This window comes from Mitosporidium daphniae (assembly GCF_000760515.2).
Source record: "Mitosporidium daphniae strain UGP3 chromosome Unknown contig-18, whole genome shotgun sequence".
Lineage (NCBI taxonomy): Eukaryota > Fungi > Microsporidia > Mitosporidium > Mitosporidium daphniae.
The window spans coordinates 1-23,667 of record NW_013546634.1 but is presented as its reverse complement, the minus strand read 5'-3'; the positions used below and the strand labels follow the sequence as shown (position 1 = coordinate 23,667).

The window sequence follows — 23,667 nt, the reverse complement described above, 5'->3', positions numbered from 1 at the left end:
CTTCGCAAGGTATGGCAGTATGATGGTATGATGCGCGTATGCCAAATAAAAACAAATTGGAAATTTAATTGAAAAAGCCAAAGTTGTTCACCTCTAGCGCGAGTCCCTAATTTTAGCAAGCCTCTCTTTGATCGATGAGATTTGGATAGACAGATTAGAAGATGCCAAAAGGGTTGCTTTTTTCATTTCGCTCACAGGAGAGTCCACGGGCTTCGTGGCGATAGATCCATCTGCACCGGTCAACCGATAAAATTCACTTGTGTACCCGGAGAGTCGACTTCGATATGCATCGATGGTCATTTCTGCATTTCCACTGCCGCCATCATTGTTGGGACGACGGTCAAAACTTGCATCCGCATCACCCGAGCCATGGTCATTGGCTGTATCCATACCACCCACGTCATTGGCAGAGACGGACTTGTCGTTTCCAGTCAGATGCGAAAGTAGCAGATGAAGGGATTCGCTAGCCTCGCCTTCATTGGGGACATTTCGAACAGGTGGAACAACAGTATTGAGGGATACGTTTGAGCAGGCTGCCCATCTTGCTACTTGTTGCAGGATCGTCTTGATGCTTCGAACCGTGGTCTCATTGATGCCTTTATAGGAGCTCCAAGCAGAAACCGGATTTCGCCGGATAAAGTAGAGACACGAGGACAGAATCTCAGCAAGCACGTCTCGGTGCTGATATGGAGATCCGGTTCCTTTTCCTAGAAAGATCTCAAAGTTCCTCGATGCCCGCCATAGACATTGCAGAACTGTCTCTCCCGTGATGGATGGACTGGGGGATGGCGAACCGGTCGACACGACTGTTGAGCACCACTCTATGAGCAGACCAATTACATGGCCCGGATGGGCGTTCGAGATCACTGCCTTTAGCACCAGATTTGAAATAAGCGGCAACGTGGCAGAGGAGCTCTCTGCCTCCACAACTTGCAATAGGCCTGAAGAGAGAAGCAGATCAAACAGGGCCTCGATTCCTGGGCGCCTAACAGTTTCCAGCAGAGAGGCATTGAGAGCCACTGCTAGCAGAGTTCCGAGCGCTTCTTCTGCAACCCGAGTTTCTTCCATTGAAAGCTTGCACGAAAGAGCCTTTTTGATTCTCCGGCAAAGTACTACACAGAGCATTTGGGTATATGGGGCAAGTAATGAACACTCTGCGGCATCGGAGCGAGAACCCGTTCCCGTAGATGAAGGAAGCTTGAATGAAAGTACCCCAACAGCCTCAAGGGCCGTCGCGCTCTCTGGAGATGATATTTGCTGCAAAAGCAGCTCAATGTTGACATCAACTGGATCGTGGGCAAGATTCGCTTCTATAGGATCGCCATGACCTTTGATTGCACAAGAGCTATCGCTTGATTGGTGCCCATCAACAATTTCTATCATTCCCTCCGGATTGACGCAAATATTATCCATCGAGAGATCTGCAAGAGAAGCCGGGAGTCTTTCTTCGTCGTCTTGCGCCGCATCAAGCTTTGCAAGCAAATCTTTTTTCCGCTGCCGCAGGTGGGCTGACAATGGCGAACCGCCCATGGCATTTGCTGCTCGTTTTGTCTGTGCCAAAGGCGAGCCCAAAGCTGCCGCGTGTAGAAAGGGTCTTGGGGAATTTGGCAAAACCCTCTGTGTCGATACTATGATCTTTTCTATGATAGACGCAAGCTCCGCATCCCCTCCGATGATAGTTCGTCCACAGGAGAGAAATTCTCCAAACTTTCCCTTAAGAAGCTCTACTAGTTGAGTGGCCGGAATGGCAGAGGCAAGAGCAGAAAGCATTCCGATTAGAGATCTCCGTACCAGTGAATCGCTTTCATTGCACGCCAGGGCCATGGCAGCAACATCTACGATTCTCCGAGAGAGCTCTGAAATGTCAAACTCTGGGACCGATTTCGATTCTGGCCTGGAGTCTGGCCTGGAGTCTGACTTTGGCCTCAATCCAGAGGTTGCCTCTGGCCCAACCCTAGACTCGGTATCTGAACTATTGGAAGCAAGGAGGATGGGACCCACGCGTTGGATGACCGTAGATGCGAGATCTGCAAGCTCAGACCGAGCCCTTACAGATGCAGCAAGCGGCAACGCCAAGGCAAGCAGGCCTGAGGGATCAGAAGCCACCTCTTTTGATGACTCCTGCATCGACATGCCAGCGGAAGTTGCCTCAACAAGATCAATAAGAAGGGGGCTCAATAGCTTGCTTGCAGGATAAATCCGCAGGAACCCATCTGTGAGGAACCTTCGTGCTCGCTGGCGAACCGCCTCTCTGGGATCAAGTGTCGAGAGCGAGATAAGGAATAGGGCCAAGTGAGTGGCCTCGGACGCTGCCAAGCGGCCACTATGACTTTCAAGGGTCCCAGATATTTCCTCAATAGCATCTAGAGCCGACAGCATTACAGCACTCGATGATATCTGCGCCCTTGACGACATTTCCATTGATTTTGAAGATAAAGTGTCCGTGAAATCGCCTCTCCCAATCACGCACATCATAACTGACCGGAGAAGTGGCTCTGCCATCACTGAAACAATGGCCTTGGAGAGCAGATGTGATGGAATGGCTGTCCGAAGCGCCTCCAGTGCCGCCAAAAGCACCTTTTCATCTGAAAGCAGCAGCGAGCGCACCCATGAGGGACAAAAGATCCCAATCTCAAGAAGCGAATCGGCAGCGCGCCATTGCGGGGAGATTGGGTTCTGGATGTGCATGGGCACCGATTGCCTTCCAATAAGCGCAATCATATCTGCCTGCGGGGTGCTGTCCCGCATTCGTTGGCTACGAAGAGATTCGATGATCGAAAGAGGCGCTCCATTGTTTATGGAGGTATCAAGCACGGAGACCAGTCTTTGCACAAGGACACTATTAGAAAGGTCTGCCAAAAACGGCGGAGAAGGCAATGCTGGTACTGACGCTGCGGAAAACGGAAAATTGATGGAAGGGAATGATGCAACCGGCTGGACTGTCGGAATTCGACTTGAAGGAGCAGGGGAACAAGAGCGATTGATGCCATCAAAAGAACTACTGAGGGGACCTTTACCGGAGACGCCCATTTGAAGCGATCCGTTCTGCATTGGCGAATTTAACCCAAGCGTTTTGAGCGGTGTCGTACGACATGCAGAGGGCAGTTGTGGAATGTTTGTCGAGGAGCCCATTGATGTCGAGCATGATAGACTTGTCCCCATCAAACTAGAAATTGCCGGTAGAAGAGGGGACCCTTTTTGAGAGTGCTGCAAAATAGAAGCTTTAACGACGTCCATTCCTAGCACCAACACAAGTTTCCCTAAAATGGAGAGGGCTGCCCGACGACACTCTGGAAGGCGATCTTGTAGCATGCTTGGAAGAAAGGATGCGAGGAAAAATTTGGATGTCGACCCGGCACCAACTAGGGCGTTGGCCATCTCTAGCGAATAAGCTGCTCCCCGATCATTTGTGGGAAGACTGGTTGCACCAACGTCCTCAAGACGGCCATCCGAATTGGATGTAGGAAGGTTGCTGTCCAACCAAAGCAGGATTTCCTTCTTCATTTGAGGATGGCCATCGACACGCCCCAGCACCTCGGAAATAAGAGCCGCAATATGGTTCTCCCCAGCAAAGGTGGCAACAGACGTTAGCGCAGCATGTGCCGCCACTCTATTAGGGCTTTTCAAGTCCGAAAGCGAGTTGATCAGCACAGGCAACACGTTGGATATGGTGCGGAAGCAGTTTGAAAAGTCCAGGTCAATCCGAGAAATCAGGCATCGGAACAGCTCGAGCGCCTGCACTGCGATGTTTTTATTCGAGTCCTCAAATCGTTTACTTAGCTGCTCAACAAGGTCTGCAAAGGAGACCGTCCCGGTAATCGAAAACTCGGGCAACTCCGAAATTTGCATCGAAATCGCATCCAAAGCTGCCTTCCTTTCTTTCCAAGCCGAAGAGCACAGTGTTGCCATCGTACACGGACTGATGAGTATTGCATGGGGCGCAGAAGAAGAAGAAGCAGAAACAGCTGTGCATAGCGCGGTGGGAAGTTCAACATCGGGTTGTGTCTGCGGAACGACATTTGCCGTAAATGGCATATTGTTGGCTGGTGCTGATGACCCTGGTGCGGGTGGATGAATGTCTCGAGAATCTCGCGAGCAAGGATGGGAACAACATGTAGACAGTTCGGGAGGCTTTGAAAGCCCCAGAGAAGCATAGCCCATAGGAGCCAGATTATGATGCGACAAGACAAGGCCTGCAAAGGAGAGCGCTGCATTTCTCAGTGCCGGTTGAGCCGAAGCCATGTGCGACGAAATCCATCCTTTCATCAGCTCAACGCAAGAGTGATCCAGAGGCGAAGCTTTAGAACACATGCGCGGAACAAGTAAAGAGCAAAGCGAAAAGGCGCCCATTGTTGCCTTTGGAAACGAAGAGGCCTTGCCCAGTGCGTTTATAAGCGAACACGTTAATATTTCTGCAGTCTTGCCGTTTCGCTCACTGCAAATGCGCTCGATGGTTAAAACCAATTTTGAAAATGGCGCAGATGCCTTCAAATCGCCGAGGCACTTCATGGCAATGGTAAGCAGAGAAGACAACGAGCGTTGGGCATCGACACAAAATTGGGAGGCCTGCGACTCGATCGATGCGATCGTGGCCTCAAGCATATTCAACTGCGCCAAGATTACCGCCACGACAGATTCGGATGAAATATTTGATGACGTAGCCATCACAAGGCTTTCAAGGGTAATTTGTTTTCCCTTGACAGCGGCACAAAGGGGATCAACCGACCGCTCCACCGTAGCCAACCGTTCCTTCCAATTGCTGCTGGGATTCAGCAACGTTGGCACAATTGCACCTATCATGTCTTTTGCCGTCGACTCGGACATAGTAGGCTCCGGAAGTGTGAGGCAGTTCTTATCGATGTCGTGAGCAGCCTTTTGGTTGGAAGCACCAATGGTCGATGGCTTCACAGAAGTATGAGAAGGCTTTGCTCCAATTTTGATAGGCTTTGCCTGGCTTGCAGACCGAGGAGCCGTTGCCATCTGCTTGGTCGGCTGGGTTGGCGTGCTCAGTGTTGAGCCTGAAGCGGTGGACAATAAATTGGGGGCGACGCCATTTTCGGATGAACAAGTGTCGTCTCTGGAAAATGCTTGTATTTTCGATATTTTGAGCTTGTCGCCAATGGTTTCCAACGCCTTTTGAAGGATAAGATTGTTGTTCCCGCATCGCAGTAATAATGCTCCAAAGACCTCGCACGCGATATCTCGGACCTCACCTGCACTATCGGCAGTGAGCGAGTGCAGCGGTGGGTCTGAGGACGACAGAAGCGCAGAAAGCTCGCCTTTGGTCGGCACAAGCCGATACTTTTTTAGTGACCATAGGAGCAATCGTAAAGACTCGATCTTTACAGTTGGCACCTAGAGTCCAATAAAATATCGCTGCTGATACCTTGTTTCCGAGCAGAGATGTGCCGGTCCCAATGCCAACAGCCTCAAGGATGCTTTGGAACGTTATGGGAGGAGCGCACCGCGATAGGATTGCCTGTGCCGCTGCCATCAAGCAATCGACGACGGAGCTTTTTTTCTCACGCGTGCGACCAAGCAAAGCGTGCAAAATAAGAACCGGATGCTTGCCGGCAGGGAAATTGGCTCTTGTTGCATGTGCAATCCGCTCAACACATCTGGCGGAGGAGAGCACCACGGCAATGTTCACATCTATAGATATCAGACGGCCAAGAGCACAGATGATTTCCTCCAAAAGCCTGCCACTGGCGAGCTTTAGCCTTGGAGAGGGGTTTAAAGCATCTCCAAGCGCATCCAAAAGCGCCTTTTTTTCCTTCCAAGCGGAAGCCAGCAGGGTTTCTGTTGTTGAATGAAAAAGAGCCGAGATTTCTACTTCCGGAGCTGATTCCCATATATCATACTCTATGGAATCCAAAGAGGACGGTTCGTCGTCACAAGCGTCGACACTAGGTTTTTCTTCCGCCGACACCGAGATGACGGGTGCACTTTTTTCACTAGCCAATCTCCTTTTGGGAGCAACAGGAGGCTAAAGATATCAAAAACCAAATAACCGACCATTTTGTCGATGTTGGAAAACTCTTCAGAAAGCTCTTTCAATTGTACGGGCTTCAGCGAACATAAATATGCACTTAGCGAGGGGCCCATCCATCTATAAAGCTCCTTTGCCAATATGAAGGACTAAGTTGAATGTTTGTGCAGGGAAATACCTCTGCTCTGACGCCCTTGTCTGTTTCTGAAAAGAGCCTCGAGAGGGAGCTCAAAAGGCCCTTACATTGCGCGTGTGTAGTGCCAAGCTCCTGAATGATGGAGGAGGCTGCAGAAATTGCACATGCAACCACCTTGGCATTTTTGTGCGTCAACAATTCTGAAAGCGCATCCTGAAATAAAATCCGACATCCAAAACTTACAAAGAGGACCGATGTCCCGTCTTTAACGGCAATTTCGACAAGCGATTCGAGCGATTGCGCCTTCGTGGATGTTCTTGATGAATTTAGCCCTTTCTCCACCAAAGGGCCGATCAAATCGCGACGGACAGACCTATGGAAGGGCATTAATTGCTTCAATAAATGACACGTGTGTAGGAGAGCTAAAAGTGGCATGCATACCTGAAAAAAGGATCTGAATTGGATGCTTTGATCCAAAAGATAAGCGGGGCCAGGCCTGCATCCAAGGCGGCAGCATTATAATCCATAGGAATCAGGTGCATTAAGTCTGCATATTTCCGCACAATTTCAATTGGCGAAGACGCGGAAGAGAGAGAAGATAGAATTTCAGCAAGCCGCCCGTAGCCGGATACACGTGCCTTCCAAACTTTGTCTCGAACAAGATCCTCTATGGCAAGCGCCGAATAATTTGGTTGAGATTCCTCCGTTACAGCTGGGGAGTTTGCCATCATTGGTCGGCAACAAATGCAGAATTGATTATAATTTCAGATTTTGGATGAAAATGGCGCCAAAAATTGGGTGCACAACTTGGGCCTTTATTTGAGCTTTGCTTTGAGCGATGTTGAGCTTTGCTTTAACCCTCTTTGAGCCATTTTGAGCTTTGCTTTAACCCTGTTTAGCCCTCTTTAACCCTCTTTGAGCCATTTTGAGCTTTGCTTTAACCCTGTTTAGCCCTGTTTAGCCCTGTTTAGCCCTGTTTAACCCTCTTTAACCCTCTTGGAGCCATTTTTAACCGTCTTGGAGCCATTTTTAACCCTCTTGGAGTTTTTATTTGAGCCAACTATGCCCTTTAACCTTCTCGCGGGGGCAAAAGACATAACATGCAGCAATGGTCAAGAAAAACACTATCCCAATGGCAACCAACATGCAGACAATAAAAGTGGAGCTATAGCTTGGCACTGGGGCTGAATGCACACCGACGCCGCTGGAAGATTCGAAGATGATATTTTTGAATTTGTAGCTCTTTACCAAGGAACCCTAAGTTAAAGATGTTGCCGCAACGTGTACGTACCTCCAAAATGCCGCCATCAATTTCGCCCATGATGTTTCCCAATAGCGATAGACTCGCATTGAAAAACGATTGCCCTCCCAGCTGCAAAATGTCGTACGCGATCGCGTGATCTTCAATGTATTTCAAAACCACCGTTCGCGGCAATGTTGCGGCATTTGTCTTGCCAAAGGCTTCGTCCAGATGGATCCCAAATTTTTGGTAATCAACGGCAGCAAAAAGAAAATTGCAGTACCTTGTGTCGCCATCGCTGCACATGATTTTAGAATCCTTTGCGAACGATTGGAGCGAATTGGAGACAGGCATGTTATCGGCCATGTTTCCATCTATCATGACCAGCACTATTTTTTCAACGTAATACTTGATCAGGGACTCTGTGAAGATAATTTGCGCAATGATCTGCGTGACCGCCACCGGTTGAGATCGGGGGCCAAATATACGCCCAAGGGCCCATTTGAAAGCAGCAGCAGTCACATTTTCCGCGGTAGCTGATGAAGACGGGCCCGTAGCGTTAAAAAAAGACGGGCCCGTAACGTTAAAAGAAGATGGACTTTCTTTCGATGAATGGAAAAACAAAATATCTCCAGTGCATGCAGAACCGGTTAAAAGCGACCCCTCCACTCGGAATACCGGAAATATTCGGTTGAAGAAATGTCGAAACAGCATAAAGAGCGAATCGAGAACGGCGGGCTTTGTCCCCTCTGCAACGCCATCCGTGTTGCTCGGAAATATGAAGAATGATTTTGACGAAATCTTTTGCTGCAAATTAAATTTGAAAGCCTCCAGAACCTCAGAGCTGGTCACAGACAGCGGCAGATATCTAAAATAAGCAAACCGCGCCAATAACCTGGTCTGGGAGATGGCAAGCGCAAAGAGAGCCTCTGCTGTTTTTTTGCCGCCAAGCGAACCCCAATCCTACAATGTAAAGAGGTGGAAAGCTACCGGCTTGCCAGCGATGTAGTATTTTACCGTTGGGAGGGTGTGAATATCCATCTCCCTGCAAAGCCTTTTACTCTGCACACAGTCAACACTGGCAGCAATCATTGGGATGTCGTGAACACGCAAAAGCTGGCAATAATGGGCCCATTCTTGCTCGAATTTCTGGCAATGCGTGCAGGATGGGGAGAAGAACTTTACCATCCAATTTGAGCCGTTACCTGTGGCCTACAATAAAACCTTGCTCAAGTTACGCCAATGAAAGTGCTCGGCACCAATGCTAACTCGCTCACGTTTGCACCTGAAGTGTTTGTACTCGCATGTAAAGGCTTCCTGGGACTGGGTTGTGGGGCATGGGCTTTGTCTGGAATGTTCCGCTGGGTCTCAACTCCGTTCTCAAACGTTAGCACGACAAAGTTTGTGTGGGGCGAGTCTTCCATCCAGTTTTGACACAAATACTTGGAGGACTCTGATGAGCAAACGACGAAAGCAATGTTGTCGCGCCTTGGCGCCGAAATTCCTAACGAACCTGATTGGAAGATGGAGACAAACCTTTTTTGATCCCGGGAAGCTGAGCAAAGATCCTGCTTCCACTTGCGTGCAAGTGGAATCCATCAGCTAAGAATGCAACGTGGCACTCTTGATGTGTGGAAATAAACTCGTTAAACGCAGCGGTCGAGGTGATGATTTGGATGTCTTGATGGGAGACATTTGAAGCAAATGCTGAAACAAGAAGGGCGAGTGTAAAAACGAAAGCCAACATTTGAAGGATCAATGGCGGTTAAATCTCCATTAAATCAAGCCTATTTTCAGAAATCTCGAGGCATCATTTTCGTATCAGCCAAATGTGAGCTAGGGTTAAGTGTATGGAAAGTTTTGGCGCAACCGTGGACGGTCCGTGGACGGTCCGTGGACAGTATTTGGCCCGCGGACAGTATTTGGTCCGCGGACCGGTACATTTTACGGCAATCGCAATGGAATCGATCACTACTACGACGAGAAGGGTGTCAATGAGCAATGTTTATTCATTGGATCATTCTAGCTTCACAGAAGAATACAAATACCGAATGAAGAACAAGGCAGCGAGCGTCCCAACGGCACCTATTTGCGAAAATAAGCCAACCAGATACACATACCCGAAACGATGGAAACCCCAAGCGAGAGCATAAAGCACCAGCAGAAATAGACCATTTTGGTCGAGGTGATTCCATGGTTGTACATGAAGTGTAAATGCTTCGCCGATGACAGCAGAAGCGTATACACACCGGTGGCACCGGCACTCAAAAATGAGTTCCACCACCAGCGGTAGTCCTAGATGTTTGTAAGATCAATGACAGACATACCTCCTTGCACAGCTGTATGTATGTCGAAATGATCGATACTTCGGCTACAGTCACGAAAAAGACGGTCGTCGCCAGCGAGACAAAAGCAAGGGTCGAATACGCTTGACGGATCCAGAATTCCAAATTCAGCAGCCTGACGACAAGCCAAAGGGCAGCAACTGGAAACAACCCAGAAATGATTGCCAAATACAGCGGCCTGAACACTTTGTATCCGGAGGGGCGAGGAATGGGCCGTGGAATCTCCATCGTGGGCACGGGAACATCAAGCTTTGGAGCCTTGACGCCAAAGTATGCCCCGATTCCGTGCAAAGGAACACAAAAGAGCGATAAAATAAATACAAAATAGAATGCAGAGCTGAGCGACACAAAAGACGACGACAAAAACAGAGAAAACAGCGTGAATATCATGCACACCGTCAAGGGGCAGAAAAGAACAGAGGAAATGAATAACTTGATGCTGGACCGGCCCCCGAGAAGCTTGAAAAACCTGGATGACACGTATCCCGACACGGAGGACAGAAACAGGTAGCCAATCAAAAACACATACGCCAAAGAATGGTCTTGTGTGGCCGAAGCAAGCCCAAAGAAAAGCAAAACTATGTCGGCATCAAAGGTGACGTGTCTTACCGAAAGCCAAGGCCAGTGTGGCGATGAAATGGACGCCCACGCCAACCAGCACGCTGAGCACAAGCGGGTTTGAGGGGCGCCTAAATACATCTCCATGCAGGGATTTCCAGCCATCCATGTCGGACATGAACGCCTCGTAGCGGGGCCGATTGTTGTACATTTCGATGTCCCCAGAAACCGTCTGATGGATAATAAAGAGCACAATCAGGGACAGAAGGATCACCACGGCAAAAGCAAAAAACACGCTACGGCGGATGAGCAACGTTGAAGCCAATACCTGATCCATACGGTCCACGTCGTGAAATGGTAGTCCTTTTCAAAAAGCTATCAAAAAAGCAACCGCAAAAATTACCACGCGCGTTTGCACATTGAACGTCATCTTTATGGGGACTCCGGAGCCATATGTATCTCCAAAATCAATGTCCTCTTGGAAGGAGGTCGTGGCGGTACTAAAAGCGGAAAATGAGTGCAACGCCAAACCTCTCTGGAAGCACAAAGGCATACAACAGCGTAAGGTACGAGTTTGGCTTGAAAATCCCCTTAATGGACCCCGTTTGTGGCGTCGATGTCTCCTCCAGCACAAAAATGAACGAAAAATGGTTGTAAAATTTTCCGCTCGTCTTATTGCCAATCGGGATGGAGTCATGCGACGATTCGCTCAAAGTCAGAGAGGTGAAAAAGTCGTCAAACGCCGACTCTTCTTCTAAAAGAAGTTCCCTGAACACTTGAAGCGAAGAGCTGACATCGATCACACGGATGTGATCGTTGACGAACCAGTTGTAAGCGTAGTTGTTTTGCATGCATTGGTTGATGAAGCGCGCCTGGGAAAGCATCAGCTCCCCTTCAACGAACACTTCGGCACGGCGGATGGCGGAAACTCTAGCATAGGCCGGATAATTCATCAAATTAAGCCTGGGAAACAACGAGGGGCTGTAAAACTTTTCTCCATTTTTATCACTTGACGATGCGATGGAGAGATTATGTGTCGGATAGAACCCCATTTTGTAATCGAACATCGAGATGGGGGGGAAGTTGGGATCTGAGGATGTCAAATTCTGCATTGTGATGGCAACATTGAAGGGGAAAATCCTTGACTCGGAATGGCTAGCAAAAAGGCAAAGCCAAGTGGCGACCAGAGCCAAGATGTAGTTTACAAGCAGATGCCCCATAACGCAATTAATCTGCGACGCATTTTTGTCATTAAGTTTTATAGTTTTAATTTTAATTTTCATTTTGATTTTAATTTTCATTTTAGTTTCATTTTAGCTTTCATTTTAATTGTAGTTTCCGTCAAATTTGAATTTTGGAGAGCATCTCATCCAGGGCATGAAGCTTGTGTCTAATCAACTCGGTTCGGTTGCGAAATCTACAAATGGCCATTAAAGTTTCCAAAAAGGTACCTTTCGGACAGCCCTAGTTCGTCAAATAAAATATGAAGAGGAACGTCGCGCTGTTCCTTGACATGTAGAGACGTGATTTTTTGATGTAAAAGCCCGCTCAGCCGGCAAAGCTTGCTTTCCAGCTCTTCGTATTTTGCCTGATATTGCACTATGAAATCCCTTGAGAGGCTTTGCGATGCATTGAGGAATCTGTCTTTACTATCCACATTGTCGGTTAATGAGAGCGCCACAATGGAGTCCATTCTCTTTTTCAGTTCGAATAATCCCGAACAGATCGATGTGATCCTGTCTCTCAAGTTCAGGGCGCCTTTCTTTGTGCAAATGGAATCCAAAATCAGCGATTGCCGCTCGTATTCTTGCTTCACAATTGTGCTCCGGTTGTGGAGTGTTTCTCCAACGTCCACTAGCAATGGAAAGACATCTGCTCTCCAGAACTTGAATATCTCCAGCAAGGATTGGACCGAGCTCTTTTGCTCCAGCATGTTCGCCAAAAGCCTCGCCTGTTGCTCCACTGAATGTTCAATCTTTCTCACCATTTCCCTGGCCGTTTGGGCAAATGGGAAACTCTCCAACGGAGACTTGAACGAAGCAATATGAAGCAGCGATTTCCAACAAGGTAGTTTTGACGAAAGAGAACAAAGCGGAAGGGACGTTTTTAAATGCGGATCTAACTGTAACAGCTCAAAAGAGGGCCCTCCTTTGATTAGAAACTCGATCGGCTCAGTATGCCGCAGCAGCCTACTTGGCGGAATAAATGTCCAGTTTGATTTTTCATCTAGCCACGGTGGAGAATTCCACGAAACGACCTTGCGAAGCAAATCGGGCCCGCATAAATTGACAGAATAAATGGAGTCTTTTAGCAACAAGAACAAAAAGGGTCCCCAAGCAAATTGACAGCTAAAAGCGGACACCGGCAATGAAACGGAGGGCCATGATGACGATGACGATGACGATGACGATGACGATGAAGAGGAACAACAAGAAGAAGAAGAAGGCAATGTGGATTTTATGTCCACTTTCTTTAGCAGGGTCCATTTCTAAAATGAGCAGCATCTGCATACCGATTGGATGTCAACGGTCAAAGGCGACCTTCTCAACAATCCGTAAATGAAAAGCTGTTTTTCCGCGTCAAGGATGCTGCAGCCGATAATTTTCAATTCGTCGCCGTCTGAAATGGACGTTGGGAAAAACCGGATATCGACAATAGAAGATGTCTGCTGCAAGCGGATCGTTTCGCAATTCAAAGAGGAGGCATAGTTTTCAATACTTTCTGAGGTTGGGTATATGCGCTGAATCGACCCGCCGTTCCTGCAAATGAAAACAGAGGCAAAAAGGCTGGGATCTCCGTTGCCGGCAAGATGGGACAGGCCAGCGTCTCCCTCCTCGTGCAGTGATTCAACCAAAGGGGGAAGAAGCAACTTCTGGGGCTCGTCATCCCACAGGGTAATTCCAGCCGTGCAACGAAAGTTCGCACAAGTGACTGCACACGTGGAATCATCGATGTCGTCAGGATGAGGAATCAAAATTTCCAATTTCTCTTCGCTGCTGGCATCAAAGATTCTAAAGGCGATAATAGGGACAACCAACGATACCTCAAGTAGCTGTCCTTGCACAGGATTAAAAGCAAAGAGCCCGTTTTTGATTGAATGTCCCATGCGATGTCAGAAATAACGGGCCTAGAAATGGGAACCTTGGCCGTGTTTTCATGAAGGGCTGTTTTTTCTCCGATCAGCAAATAAATGATAAAGAGCCCATCGGTGGAAAGCACCGCAATAAATAGCTTGAATCGCTCCTCCAAAACAGCCTTATGGATTGTTGTACCGCTTATTTGGATGGAAAGTGTAAATTTGCGGAGAATCTTTTCCGACGGCAAGGGGGGGCTGATTCTTGCCGCCATCAGGTCGACCATTACCAGGCAGTCTCTTGATATGATGTACAGATAATCGCCGGTGTGCGAGCAAATGCAGAAGCTAAACGAGGGATCGCACCCAAGATTTTCGTTGCATAACTTTGAAACTCTGGTGGACCATTGAAGCCGCCTGTAAATATTGATGCCACAGGCCATGAAATGTTAAAAATTTTATGCTCAACATTCAGTTTGAGGTGTCCGACCCCATGTTGCTGCAGAGTATTTTGGATTCCCTTATCGGAAATAGAGTGCACGCACTCGCTGCTTCGAGCGCTTGCGCCTTCTGCCTGCCACATTGTGCTTGAGTTTGCGATCTGCAGCCAGCAATTCAGAGCAAGCATCGAGGGGCAGGGCAAATTTTTCACCCCGGCAACAACCGGCAGCAACCAAAAGCACAGCCACAACCACAACCCCAACCCCAACCCCAACCCCAACCCCAACCCCAACCCCAACACGCTCCACTATGCGTCGGACGGGTCGTTTTCGTTTTCATATTTCCAGTGGCCAATTGTAGCGTCTTTGCGTCTGTTTTACCACTAGGATTCGTGCTTTGGGCCCATTTTGTTCTCCGGCATCGATGGCGAGGCGCCCTCGTTTTTTTCGCTCAAGATGGAATTTCAGCTGTTTTTCAAATACATTTGCTCATTCGTGAGTAGCCCTTTTGTGTTTTCCATCACCGGAAAGCTCTCCCCTGATGGGCACAAATTGCTTGCTTGCTCAAGTTCAGAAACGTTAACGGCGGCAATCAGTGCAATTAAAACAAATTCCTCCTCCGGTACGACGTTCACGCTTTCGCAGGCGATTCCGATCGCCAGTACGACGGTGCTGTTCGACCAAAGGAGCATCTATTGTTTTGCTCCCCCTTTTGAGCACGAATCATGGATAGCTGTCCAGCTGTCAAGCCCTATGCAACGGAGCCTGTTCGCATTTTGTTCAAAGATATGCTCCCTTTCTAAATGCACCGCATCAAAGAAAAGTATTATAACTCTTTCGTTGACGAAGGAAGACACTGGCGGCTTTCTTATGGAGTCTCGCCATCAAAATCACGATTCTCAGATCGAATGCAAGCTAGAATACTTGGTGGCCCTTTCTGCCCCATCCAATGGCTTCTCAAACGTTTACACCAGCTTTTACGCGAAGGATCTTGCCAGGCTGTTTAGTTCGGCCATTCTGGCCTCATCTGGCGTCCAATTATGTATGTTGCGACTCTTATATTTCATTATTTGTTTAGGCTTTCTAAGGGATTCCAGGGCAATTCAAATCAATCTTCAGCTGCCTCCAGCAAAGATTTCCCATATTCTCTCTGCCATCCTTCCCGCTGCAGCGGAAAGCTGAATTTTGGCTCTTTTCCATCCCAAAGATCGCAAGTGCGGGCTGCCCCGCCAAAGTACACAAAAGTATCGCTCAAAGGGGGGGTCTATGGGGTCAATAAAATGGCAATGCGTTGCATGTAAAGTTGGCTTTATTGAAATTTTGCAAATAAAGCCGACCAAACCGTGCATTTGGCGTTAAAGGTCTGCATTTCATTTCAATTGAATTCATTTCATTTGAATTGGCAAAATTTATCAATGGATCAAGTTGCACCTGCCGCCGCGTGTCCTGCTAAATACGATCCGACACAAGTGGGCTATTTAAGAGAGCCCTGTATTCTGGTAGACGACGATGACAAGATTTTGGGCCCCATTTCGAAGCACGATGCGCACTGGAAACAAGGCTCGCTTCATCGCGCCTTTTCGGTTTTTCTTTTCAATGAAAGGGACGAGCTTTTGCTCCAGCAGCGCTCATCATTCAAGATTACATTTCCGCTGCTGAAGACAAACTCATGCTGCAGCCATCCGCAATATGTTCCAAACGAAATGGACCACCCCGTACAGGGCACCAAAGTCGCTGCAATGAGGAAGCTCAAGCACGAGCTGGGCCTCGACCCGTCGACGGTTCGTGCCTCTGGGTTGTAATTTTTAGTATTCCCTGGACGATCTAAGGCTATTTCACAAAATCAAATATTCTGCTCCATCATGTGCCCTGTGGTCAGAAAACGAACGTACCTGCACATCTTTTAATGTCGCTAGTTGATTATGTGTTTCTTTTGACGCTGACCGATCCTCAATTGTCGGTAAATCCAAATGAAGTTGCCCATGTACAATGGGTCACCCCCTCCCAACTAAACCGCATGTTTGCGCACGATCCTGCTCAATTTACACCCTGGTTCAGGCTGATGGTCGAAAGCGGCCTGCTGGACAAATGGTGGCTCAGCCACCGCTGCAAGGGAGAGCCAGCGCCCGATGAGATTTGCATCCAAGCATTCGATAATGCATTAGAAATAAAGCCCCAACGCTGAGAAAGTACACGCATGCGCAGCGCCGACAATTTCTTTTTTGCTTGCCAAAACCATGGTGAGGCGTCATAAATTTATTATCTTTTCAACTCGTCGAATTTGCGGCCCTTTCCGCGCGTGTATGGAACAGCAGGATTGGTCTTGGAGCCAGGAATACCAAAGTGCTTGACGGCCTTTCGTGACTTTTTCACTCCACGCAGAAGAACGGTGTTTGATCCCTTTGGAGCTCTAAGGGCAAGTTGATCGAGGGTCAGAGTCTCGCCTCCAGCAGCAAGGATGCGAGCCTTTGCATTTTTTGAGAACTTGAGCGCAGCAACGATCATTTTGGGAACGCTTTGCAGTCTTTCGTCATCTACAACCTTGCCAACGATAACGGCAACAGGGGCATCCGCCGTTTTGCTCTTCAGCTGCGAATAAATATTTGACAGCGAGACAACGGGGCGATTGACCTTGCTCATGAAGAGACGCTTTAAAACGACCTTGTTGAAGTTTGAGTCTGTGCGACGGGCAAGAAAGCGGTACACTTTGACCAACAGTTTGAGATACACATCCTCTGAAGCAGGCGCGTTTCTGTTGCCGGACTTTACGTGATGACGCTTCAGATCGATACCCTACAAAGTTACAAAATTGCAAATAAGAAAGGAAACGCAAAGAGAGCATGAAAGATCCAGTAATGCACCGAAAATAGACCGATGAATAACGATCAAGCAATGGACATGAACGTTGACATACCATTAGTACTGTGAAAGAATTAAATTTAGAAATAAATTTTATAAAATTTATTGAAATGCCAACTAAAGGGCCTTGGTGATTCGATTTCCCATCAAATAGGCAAGCCCATTGCTTTTGCAGCGGATTCTAATATGGCCCGCAATGGAAGAATCCTTCTGACGCTCCAGACTTACGTTTGCAAGGATATCGTCATCTAAACGATTAGCTCGAGCGCTTCAAACGTACCAAATTTGCTTCTAGCATACAGATTGGCCGAGAAAACAAGGCTTTGGTCATAAAGAGCAATGTTGTCCCCTTTTTTTGGATAAATACACTTAAAACCGGTCAATTGAGCCAAGCGAGAAATGATGGCCGAAAATGTTCTAAGGCGAATAAAAGGAGCTGCTTACGAATAGCAAGGCTTAAGGGTAACCTTGTTCTCCCATTCTAAGACCTTCCAGCTTGAGGCAAACTACGAGAAAGAAAAATGTACCCTTTTCAAAATACCTCCTCATCAGAAATGTTCGGGTTGGGGGTGATCAGGTGCAGAATATCGACGGAAATGGGGTTGAAAGCAATATACGACACCGAAAGAAAAGGATGGTGGTCAAACGAGAGGTATCCATAGATGCTCCCAAGTTCGGCATTGTGTATCTATGCCGACGTTAATAGACACGGCGCACCTTGATTGAGGCCTTGACATTAGTAAATCCAAACGCCGGAAGTGATGGCTGGAGCGGCTTCAACAATAGCCTTTGGCTGCTACTTGACGAGCCAGAACTACCGCATCCGTAATCCGAAATGAACTCCAAGCAAATTGACTGGATCGTCTCAGGGGTTTGGTTGACGATCAGAATGTCCAGCATAACATCGAGCTCTGAAAAGCTAACATATGCCTCTGCATATATGGGGTCCGAAAAGCCTATAAACGATCGGCAGATAAAACGGACCTGTAAATTGGAATACGCTGTCAAGCTTCGTAATGCGATGAGACTCCTGCATGCTTAAAGCTTCAGAATTGAACAGCTTGGCCAGCTCCGCCTCCTGGATGTTCTTTTTGTTGCCATGCAAAGACAAGCGCGAGCTGGATGAGGCGGAATTTTCAACTTTCAGCAGCATCGACGAAGGGATGTTGGCAAACTCGAAACAATTCTCTTTGACCTTCTACAATAACGTTGGTTAAATAAGCAAACCTTTGCTTCAGTGGCTGGTGAGGTAAAGGATGACGGCCGCACAGAATATTCCTTGGAGCCGGTGAATATGGACGATAATAAGGTAGCGGCACCATCATCGCCAGAAGATCCAGACAAAAATTTCAGACACATAGAGAGCCTATCCAATGCATCGAAATTGATTCTGAGCTCGGTCGATGGAAAAAAAAGAGACTGGTTGGAAAGGACATTTTTCAATATCTTCAGCATATCAATGACGATCAGAATGGCCCGGGCTTGAAGCACCTCGGTGTCACATGCCTTCGCCTTTGCGAGCAATTTTAGCGTTGAAAAGGCAATGGCGGCGCAAGAACCTAGACACCCATTTTCGAGGAAAACCTGCAACTTCCAGCTGTTGGCTTTGAATGTTTCAAAGACTTTCGATGAGAGAAGATCGTTGTCACCCTCTTTAATATCCACAAGTATTGATGAGATCAGCTCTGATAATTCGTCGAGATACGAGGAAAGCCCCTTGAAAATGGCGTCAATCTCGGCGCTAGTGCCTATGATGGGCGGTAAAAAAATTGCAAAGTACCATATTCTCCAACCAGCCACATCATGGCCTTGAAGCATTTTGCAGACTTTATCTGGGGCATGACAGAAAGTATTTCAGGGATCAGTATGCCATTCAAGGCCGGATATTTCATCAAGGCGATTCTGAAAATAAAACAAGTGACGATACTTGAAAAACTCGACGCACTCCAAAGGGTAGCTATTAAGTTGAGTTGAGCATGCTCCCGCGGACGGGCTTGGTCCAAGTCTATCTACCACCAAACGGCTAAAAATGGGGATCGCCTTGCTCACAATTGATTGCGAGTAAAGAGCACACTTTGAAAGTGAAGAAACCAAGACCTTCAAATCATCACTTGAAGCCGAAGATGGCGCAAGCGAAAGCTGCAATATTTCCTGGCCCAAATAGTCTGAAAGGGTTGTTGCAGTCGACTCTGTGCAGTGGTCAAGCACCAAAAACAGCGACTTTCTTTTAATTTCAATATCAGAACTAATGCGCGTAAGCGAGCAAGCAAATACCTCGAAAACACTTTCCACAAATCTAAAAGCTGGCTATCCAGCGTATTGCTTGCCACGGAAAGAACGTACGAAAGCTTTCCCAAAATAATTAGCTTGATGTTATTATCGGATTCTTTTAGGATCAAATCAATTATGGTTGGAAACACCCTCTGTGCCGTCATCGTCTGATTGGGGAAAGCAAGCCTCAAATAGACATCGCAGGCGGCAAACTTTATCGTCGGAGTTACGGTCGGAGACTCGAGCACCAAAATGAGACATTCCGAAAATATGACCTAGCCATAAAAAAGCTCAAAAACCTTTTCTTCCTTCGAGTAATTATCGAGCGGTTTCAAATTTACAAAGTGGATCACAGCAAGCTGCATGTATTCATCAATAGATTCAAATGTGGGCAAGAGAAAGTTGAGCAGCTCAAAAGAAGCGCCCCAGTCTAGTTTGCTCAAACACATGAAAGAAATCCGCTTGCATTGACGATCAGACTCCTATAGTGGGACCAGCAAAGAATCATACATTAAAAAAGGCCTCCCTCAGCAATGCTGTAGAGTCTGGAAATAAAGTTTCCAAATTGAGTGAAATGGAAGCTATTGCGACAAGTGCATTTCTCCTGACGTATGGATGCGGGTGCGACTAGCATGTAAATGCAATTGAAGACGTACCAGGTTCGAACGAATGGATTGAAGAAGAGGCTCCAATATTTCTTGCTCCTTGATCTTTGCAACAAACCTCAAAGTAAAGCCACGAACGAATTCATTGGGATGTTGCAGATCATTTCTCAATGCGTTACAGACCAGTATCATTTCTTGAAGCAGTTTTCCGTCGGCCCCCAGTTTTGGGCATAACTCAAAATATAGTAACAGCAGCTTCTTAATTTGCTTGTTTTTCTGAGAAGGAAGAACAAATCTGATAATGTGCATGAGGACTTCTGAGCTGATTGAGGCACTGGAGGATTCATTGGCTAAAACGTAAATTATATCTTGTAGAGCTTTGATTTTTTCGGTCTCACTGCCCCGTTCAAGAAAATACTTGAGCTCCTGAACGCTATGCGGCGATTCTATCAAAAGATCAGTCGGAAGATAAAGCAAACAATCGCCAATAGAGGTCATCACAGATGGGTAGGTAGGTAGGTAGGTAGTGATAACTAATAATAATAGTGCAATTAAATTGTAAATCAAGGCCTCAAAATAATGTAAAAATTCGACACCTGCAGGATTTGAACCTACGCGGACGAAGCCCATATGATTTCTAGTCATACTCCTTAACCACTCGGACAAGGTGTCTGGAAAAACTGACTTAATAAAATTTTTTATACCTATTAAAAAAGTAAATCCGTTGCAATTTTCAATTAGATTGCGTTGGCACTTTCAATGAGATCTCTGTTTATTCGACACGTTAAAACTCCGGTTCGTCGGTTTTCTAGCTCAATCCAAGGCAATAAGTAGAATGAATATTTTTAGAGTACGATTTGGCCATAATTGGGGCCGGTCCTGGTGGCTATGTTTCCGCAATAAGGGCTGCACAAAATGGCCTCAAAGTAAGGCCTGTTTTTCAATCCTAAAAGGTCGTTTGCGTCGAAAAGAGAGCCACTCTAGGTGGAACATGCCTAAACATAGGATGCATCCCTTCAAAGGCTTTGTTGAACAACTCGCATTTATTTGAAATGGCATCCAAGGATTTTAAATCTCGCGGAATCGATCTCTCTTCCCCGCCTCAACTCAATTTAGCGAACATGCTCGAGTACAAAGATAAAGCGGTCAGCCAACTCACTAAAGGAATTGAATTTCTATTCAAGAAAAACAAGGTGCCCTAACCTGAATTTTTACTTTAGGTCGATTGGATCAAGGGAACCGGGACGTTTGTCGATCAAAACTGCATCTCCATTAAAGACCCAAATACGGGAGCAGATGTTAATCTCATCAAAGCGAAAAATATTGTAATAGCGACCGGATCTACCTCAATGGAATTCCCAGGTGTCAAGGTAGCATGTGTGGTCTTTCCGTTAGATTGATGAAAAGAAAATCCTTTCATCTACAGGTGCGCTTTCGTTGAAAGAGGTCCCTAAAAAAATGACCGTTATTGGGGGCGGCATAATTGGGCTGGAATTGGGCTCCGTCTGGTCACGACTTGGCTCTCAAGTTACAGTTGTAGAATTTCTAGACTCTATTGGAGCAGGGATGGATCGCTCGGTTTCTTCGGCATTCCAAAAGATTCTTGCAAAGCAAGAGATCAGCTTTAAACTTGGGACAAAAGTCACGGAAGTTGTCACACGATCTGACTCGTCTGTTTCGGTCAAAATTCAGCCCTCTTCGGGCGGTGCGCACGAAGAGCTCGTCTGCGACACCGTTCTTGTGTCCGTGGGACGTCGCCCATATACTGAAGGATTGGGGCTGTCTTCCATCAAGCTGGACAACAAAGGTAGAATTGTCACTGACGGGCATTTTAGGACCTCGGTCCCTAATATCTACGCCATCGGCGACGTTGTTGCCGGACCTATGCTTGCACATAAAGCTGAAGAAGAAGGTATTTATGTTGCAGATTTGATATCTGGAAAGCTTGCAAAAAGAGAAGCCAATCCTCATCGGATTGTCATTCCAAGCGTCGTCTATACACATCCAGAAGTTGCCTGGGCTGGTTATACTGAAGAACAGTTGAAAGCTTCCAACGGCAAATATCATGTTGGAACTTTTCCATTCCTTGCTAATTCTCGTGCAAAGGTCAATAATGATTTTGAGGGTTCCATCAAGGTGATTGCATCTCCTGAAGGCCTAATGTTGGGCTGCCATATTATCGGTCCAAATGCTGGTGAAATGATCAGCGAGGCTGTTATGGCGATGCAAAATTCGATCTCTATTTTTCAAATAGCGAATACATGCCATGCCCATCCTACGCTTTCAGAGGCGTTTAAAGAGGCCTGTTTGACGCTGTCCCAACCCACAATGAAGGCCATACATTTCTAACTGTTTAATAAATTGGCATTTTTATTAGCAGTATTTGAAAACATCTACTATGGCGATGGTGACGGTGCTGACGGTGGTGACGGTGGTGACGGTGGTGACGGTGGTGACGATTGTGCCGATTGTGCCGATGGTGACGGCGCTGAAGATGATGTCATAGACTTTTTTAAAAAGGTTTCGGATGCCTCTTGTAAGGACGATTTGGAAATCTGCAATGCCCCAAGTTTCTGTTCAATTTCTTTGATAGAACCTTGAGAGCAGTTGATAATTGTAGTTAAGCGGTCAACTACGTCACCCAAAGATTTTCGTTTGATAAACGTCTTTCCAACGGAAGAAAATACAGCAGCCGGCGGCTTATCAGATTGAGATAGCCTTTCCAATTCACTGATCGTCAATGATGCAATTTTGGCTTGAGAGGCATGCGATCTAAGGGAACGGCCAATAGAATTCATCTCCCGATCGATACATTTTAGCTTGTGGGACAGGGATGAATATTCCTATAAAAGTATAACAAAGGAAATCGGTGTACTTGAGCATCTTGTTTAGTTTTAAAGGAGATCATTAAAAATTAAAAAGCCAAATCGGTGATAGCCATGCTGCAACGTAACCCGGAACCCTCCAAAAGTTGCGTAGAGAATGTATGCTATTTTCAAACCAACCGATTTATTTAAGCCCTTGATGGTTCAGGCCAAAAACGAGACACTAACTATGTACTTCTGAAAAGGATTGATCGATCCAGTATCCCAGCCAACCTATCACGAAACAAAGGCTCCGCTATTTGTGCCATTTTTTCTGCAATTCAATCCGGCATCAACTTGGCTCTTTCAGCATGCACAAAATCTTTAAACTAATCGTTGAATTTTTGAAATGCTTCAAAGAACCCCTACCCTATAAGGCAGATTTTATCGCTTACGGATTAGCTCTGCTGGGGGTTATCTAAAAAAGATTCAAAACTCAATTAAATGTCCTTAGTACGCTTTTGAAAACGGTTTTGGAAAAGCAAACTTAACTCTATCCATTCTTCTTAGAGTACGGGCTTTATCTTATTATAGCTTTTATTTACGAAAGATGCAGATTATGGCAAACGAGTCTCCAAAACATTCAATTGTGTAAATCCCAAATGGAATTAGATTACTTCTGGACAAATAAACATATTTATAGCCCCACTGTTTTCTCAATGTGGTGTTTCCATACTGAACTGATCTTAAACCATACCGTTATGACAAAAAAACATTTAAAATTCTGCCCCATCAATTTGTTAATAAATTATTGGTTTCCTCTCCATTCGTCCCATAGTCCGTACAATGCCAGAAGCATCTCATTAGACAATTCTATCTCTTGATCTAATACGAGGTCATCTAAGCGAAATCTAATGAACGCTCCGTTGAGGATATCGGCATGAGTTAAAAGTCGCGAGTAGCAAAGATTTGTGTTAAAGAATTTGGCACAAAATGGCCTCGTCAGACGATTCGGGATTTTTACCCAGGTAGATAAACACAGATTAGGATCCTTTTTGCGACGTATGTACAAATCACCGATGTAGAGAGCATCGCTCGCATTATAGGGACAAATTCTTCGAAGAACGAAGAATCTCATTTCAAAAGTAGTAGTAGACGGGCGAATATAGATCCCAATAGAGTAGATAGTATCTGAGACGTATCTAGTCAGAAAGTGGCAGCATTCGTAGAAAAGCACATGGAATGGCTCGTGTGTAAAGGCGATCTCAAATACAACTTCGGGGTTCTTATCGACAATTGATGTGGGATCAAATTGTAGATAGATCCCACCATCAAAGTATTTTTCCT

General features: G+C 46.5%; 9 protein-coding genes across 9 annotated transcripts; 3 read left to right on the top strand and 6 right to left on the bottom strand.

The window, feature by feature from the left end:
- Positions 1-93: 93 nt before the first annotated feature.
- Positions 94-6,853, bottom strand: DI09_18p90 (ARM repeat-containing protein; the record flags this gene model as incomplete). The annotated part of the gene is made up of 4 exons (XM_013383310.1): positions 94-5,340; positions 5,387-5,986; positions 6,168-6,498; positions 6,567-6,853. 4 exons carry the CDS (start codon positions 6,851-6,853, stop codon positions 94-96), a joined length of 6,465 nt encoding a protein of 2,154 aa, XP_013238764.1.
- Positions 6,854-9,450: 2,597 nt separating this feature from the next.
- Positions 9,451-10,698, bottom strand: DI09_18p80 (uncharacterized protein; the record flags this gene model as incomplete). The annotated part of the gene is made up of 4 exons (XM_013383309.1): positions 9,451-9,660; positions 9,693-10,500; positions 10,597-10,631; positions 10,672-10,698. The coding sequence occupies 4 exons, from the start codon at positions 10,696-10,698 to the stop codon at positions 9,451-9,453; spliced, it is 1,080 nt and encodes a 359-aa protein (XP_013238763.1).
- A 987-nt stretch (positions 10,699-11,685) lies between these two features.
- On the bottom strand, positions 11,686-13,924 carry DI09_18p70 (uncharacterized protein; the record flags this gene model as incomplete). Its single annotated transcript, XM_013383308.1, has 4 exons — positions 11,686-12,738; positions 12,781-13,264; positions 13,312-13,542; positions 13,632-13,924. The coding sequence occupies 4 exons, from the start codon at positions 13,922-13,924 to the stop codon at positions 11,686-11,688; spliced, it is 2,061 nt and encodes a 686-aa protein (XP_013238762.1).
- Positions 13,925-14,237: 313 nt separating this feature from the next.
- Positions 14,238-14,963, top strand: DI09_18p60 (uncharacterized protein; the record flags this gene model as incomplete). Its single annotated transcript, XM_013383307.1, has 2 exons — positions 14,238-14,823; positions 14,860-14,963. The coding sequence occupies 2 exons, from the start codon at positions 14,238-14,240 to the stop codon at positions 14,961-14,963; spliced, it is 690 nt and encodes a 229-aa protein (XP_013238761.1).
- A 233-nt stretch (positions 14,964-15,196) lies between these two features.
- Positions 15,197-15,966, top strand: DI09_18p50 (uncharacterized protein; the record flags this gene model as incomplete). The annotated part of the gene is made up of 2 exons (XM_013383306.1): positions 15,197-15,562; positions 15,661-15,966. 2 exons carry the CDS (start codon positions 15,197-15,199, stop codon positions 15,964-15,966), a joined length of 672 nt encoding a protein of 223 aa, XP_013238760.1.
- Positions 15,967-16,040: 74 nt separating this feature from the next.
- Positions 16,041-16,698, bottom strand: DI09_18p40 (60S ribosomal protein L18; the record flags this gene model as incomplete). The annotated part of the gene is made up of 2 exons (XM_013383305.1): positions 16,041-16,574; positions 16,696-16,698. The coding sequence occupies 2 exons, from the start codon at positions 16,696-16,698 to the stop codon at positions 16,041-16,043; spliced, it is 537 nt and encodes a 178-aa protein (XP_013238759.1).
- Positions 16,699-17,339: 641 nt separating this feature from the next.
- Positions 17,340-20,161, bottom strand: DI09_18p30 (subunit beta of coatomer complex; the record flags this gene model as incomplete). The annotated part of the gene is given in 7 exon segments (XM_013383304.1): positions 17,340-17,624; positions 17,641-17,727; positions 17,823-18,381; positions 18,556-18,864; positions 18,915-19,186; positions 19,253-19,393; positions 19,568-20,161. The coding sequence occupies 7 exon segments, from the start codon at positions 20,159-20,161 to the stop codon at positions 17,340-17,342; spliced, it is 2,247 nt and encodes a 748-aa protein (XP_013238758.1).
- A 114-nt stretch (positions 20,162-20,275) lies between these two features.
- On the top strand, positions 20,276-22,117 carry DI09_18p20 (dihydrolipoyl dehydrogenase; the record flags this gene model as incomplete). Its single annotated transcript, XM_013383303.1, has 6 exons — positions 20,276-20,315; positions 20,366-20,442; positions 20,470-20,709; positions 20,737-20,886; positions 20,912-21,821; positions 21,894-22,117. The coding sequence occupies 6 exons, from the start codon at positions 20,276-20,278 to the stop codon at positions 22,115-22,117; spliced, it is 1,641 nt and encodes a 546-aa protein (XP_013238757.1).
- Positions 22,118-23,128: 1,011 nt separating this feature from the next.
- DI09_18p10 (uncharacterized protein) lies at positions 23,129-23,667 on the bottom strand (the record flags this gene model as incomplete). The annotated part of the gene is made up of 1 exon (XM_013383302.1): positions 23,129-23,667. A coding segment is annotated over one exon (539 nt), but the record flags the coding sequence as incomplete, so codon positions are not given.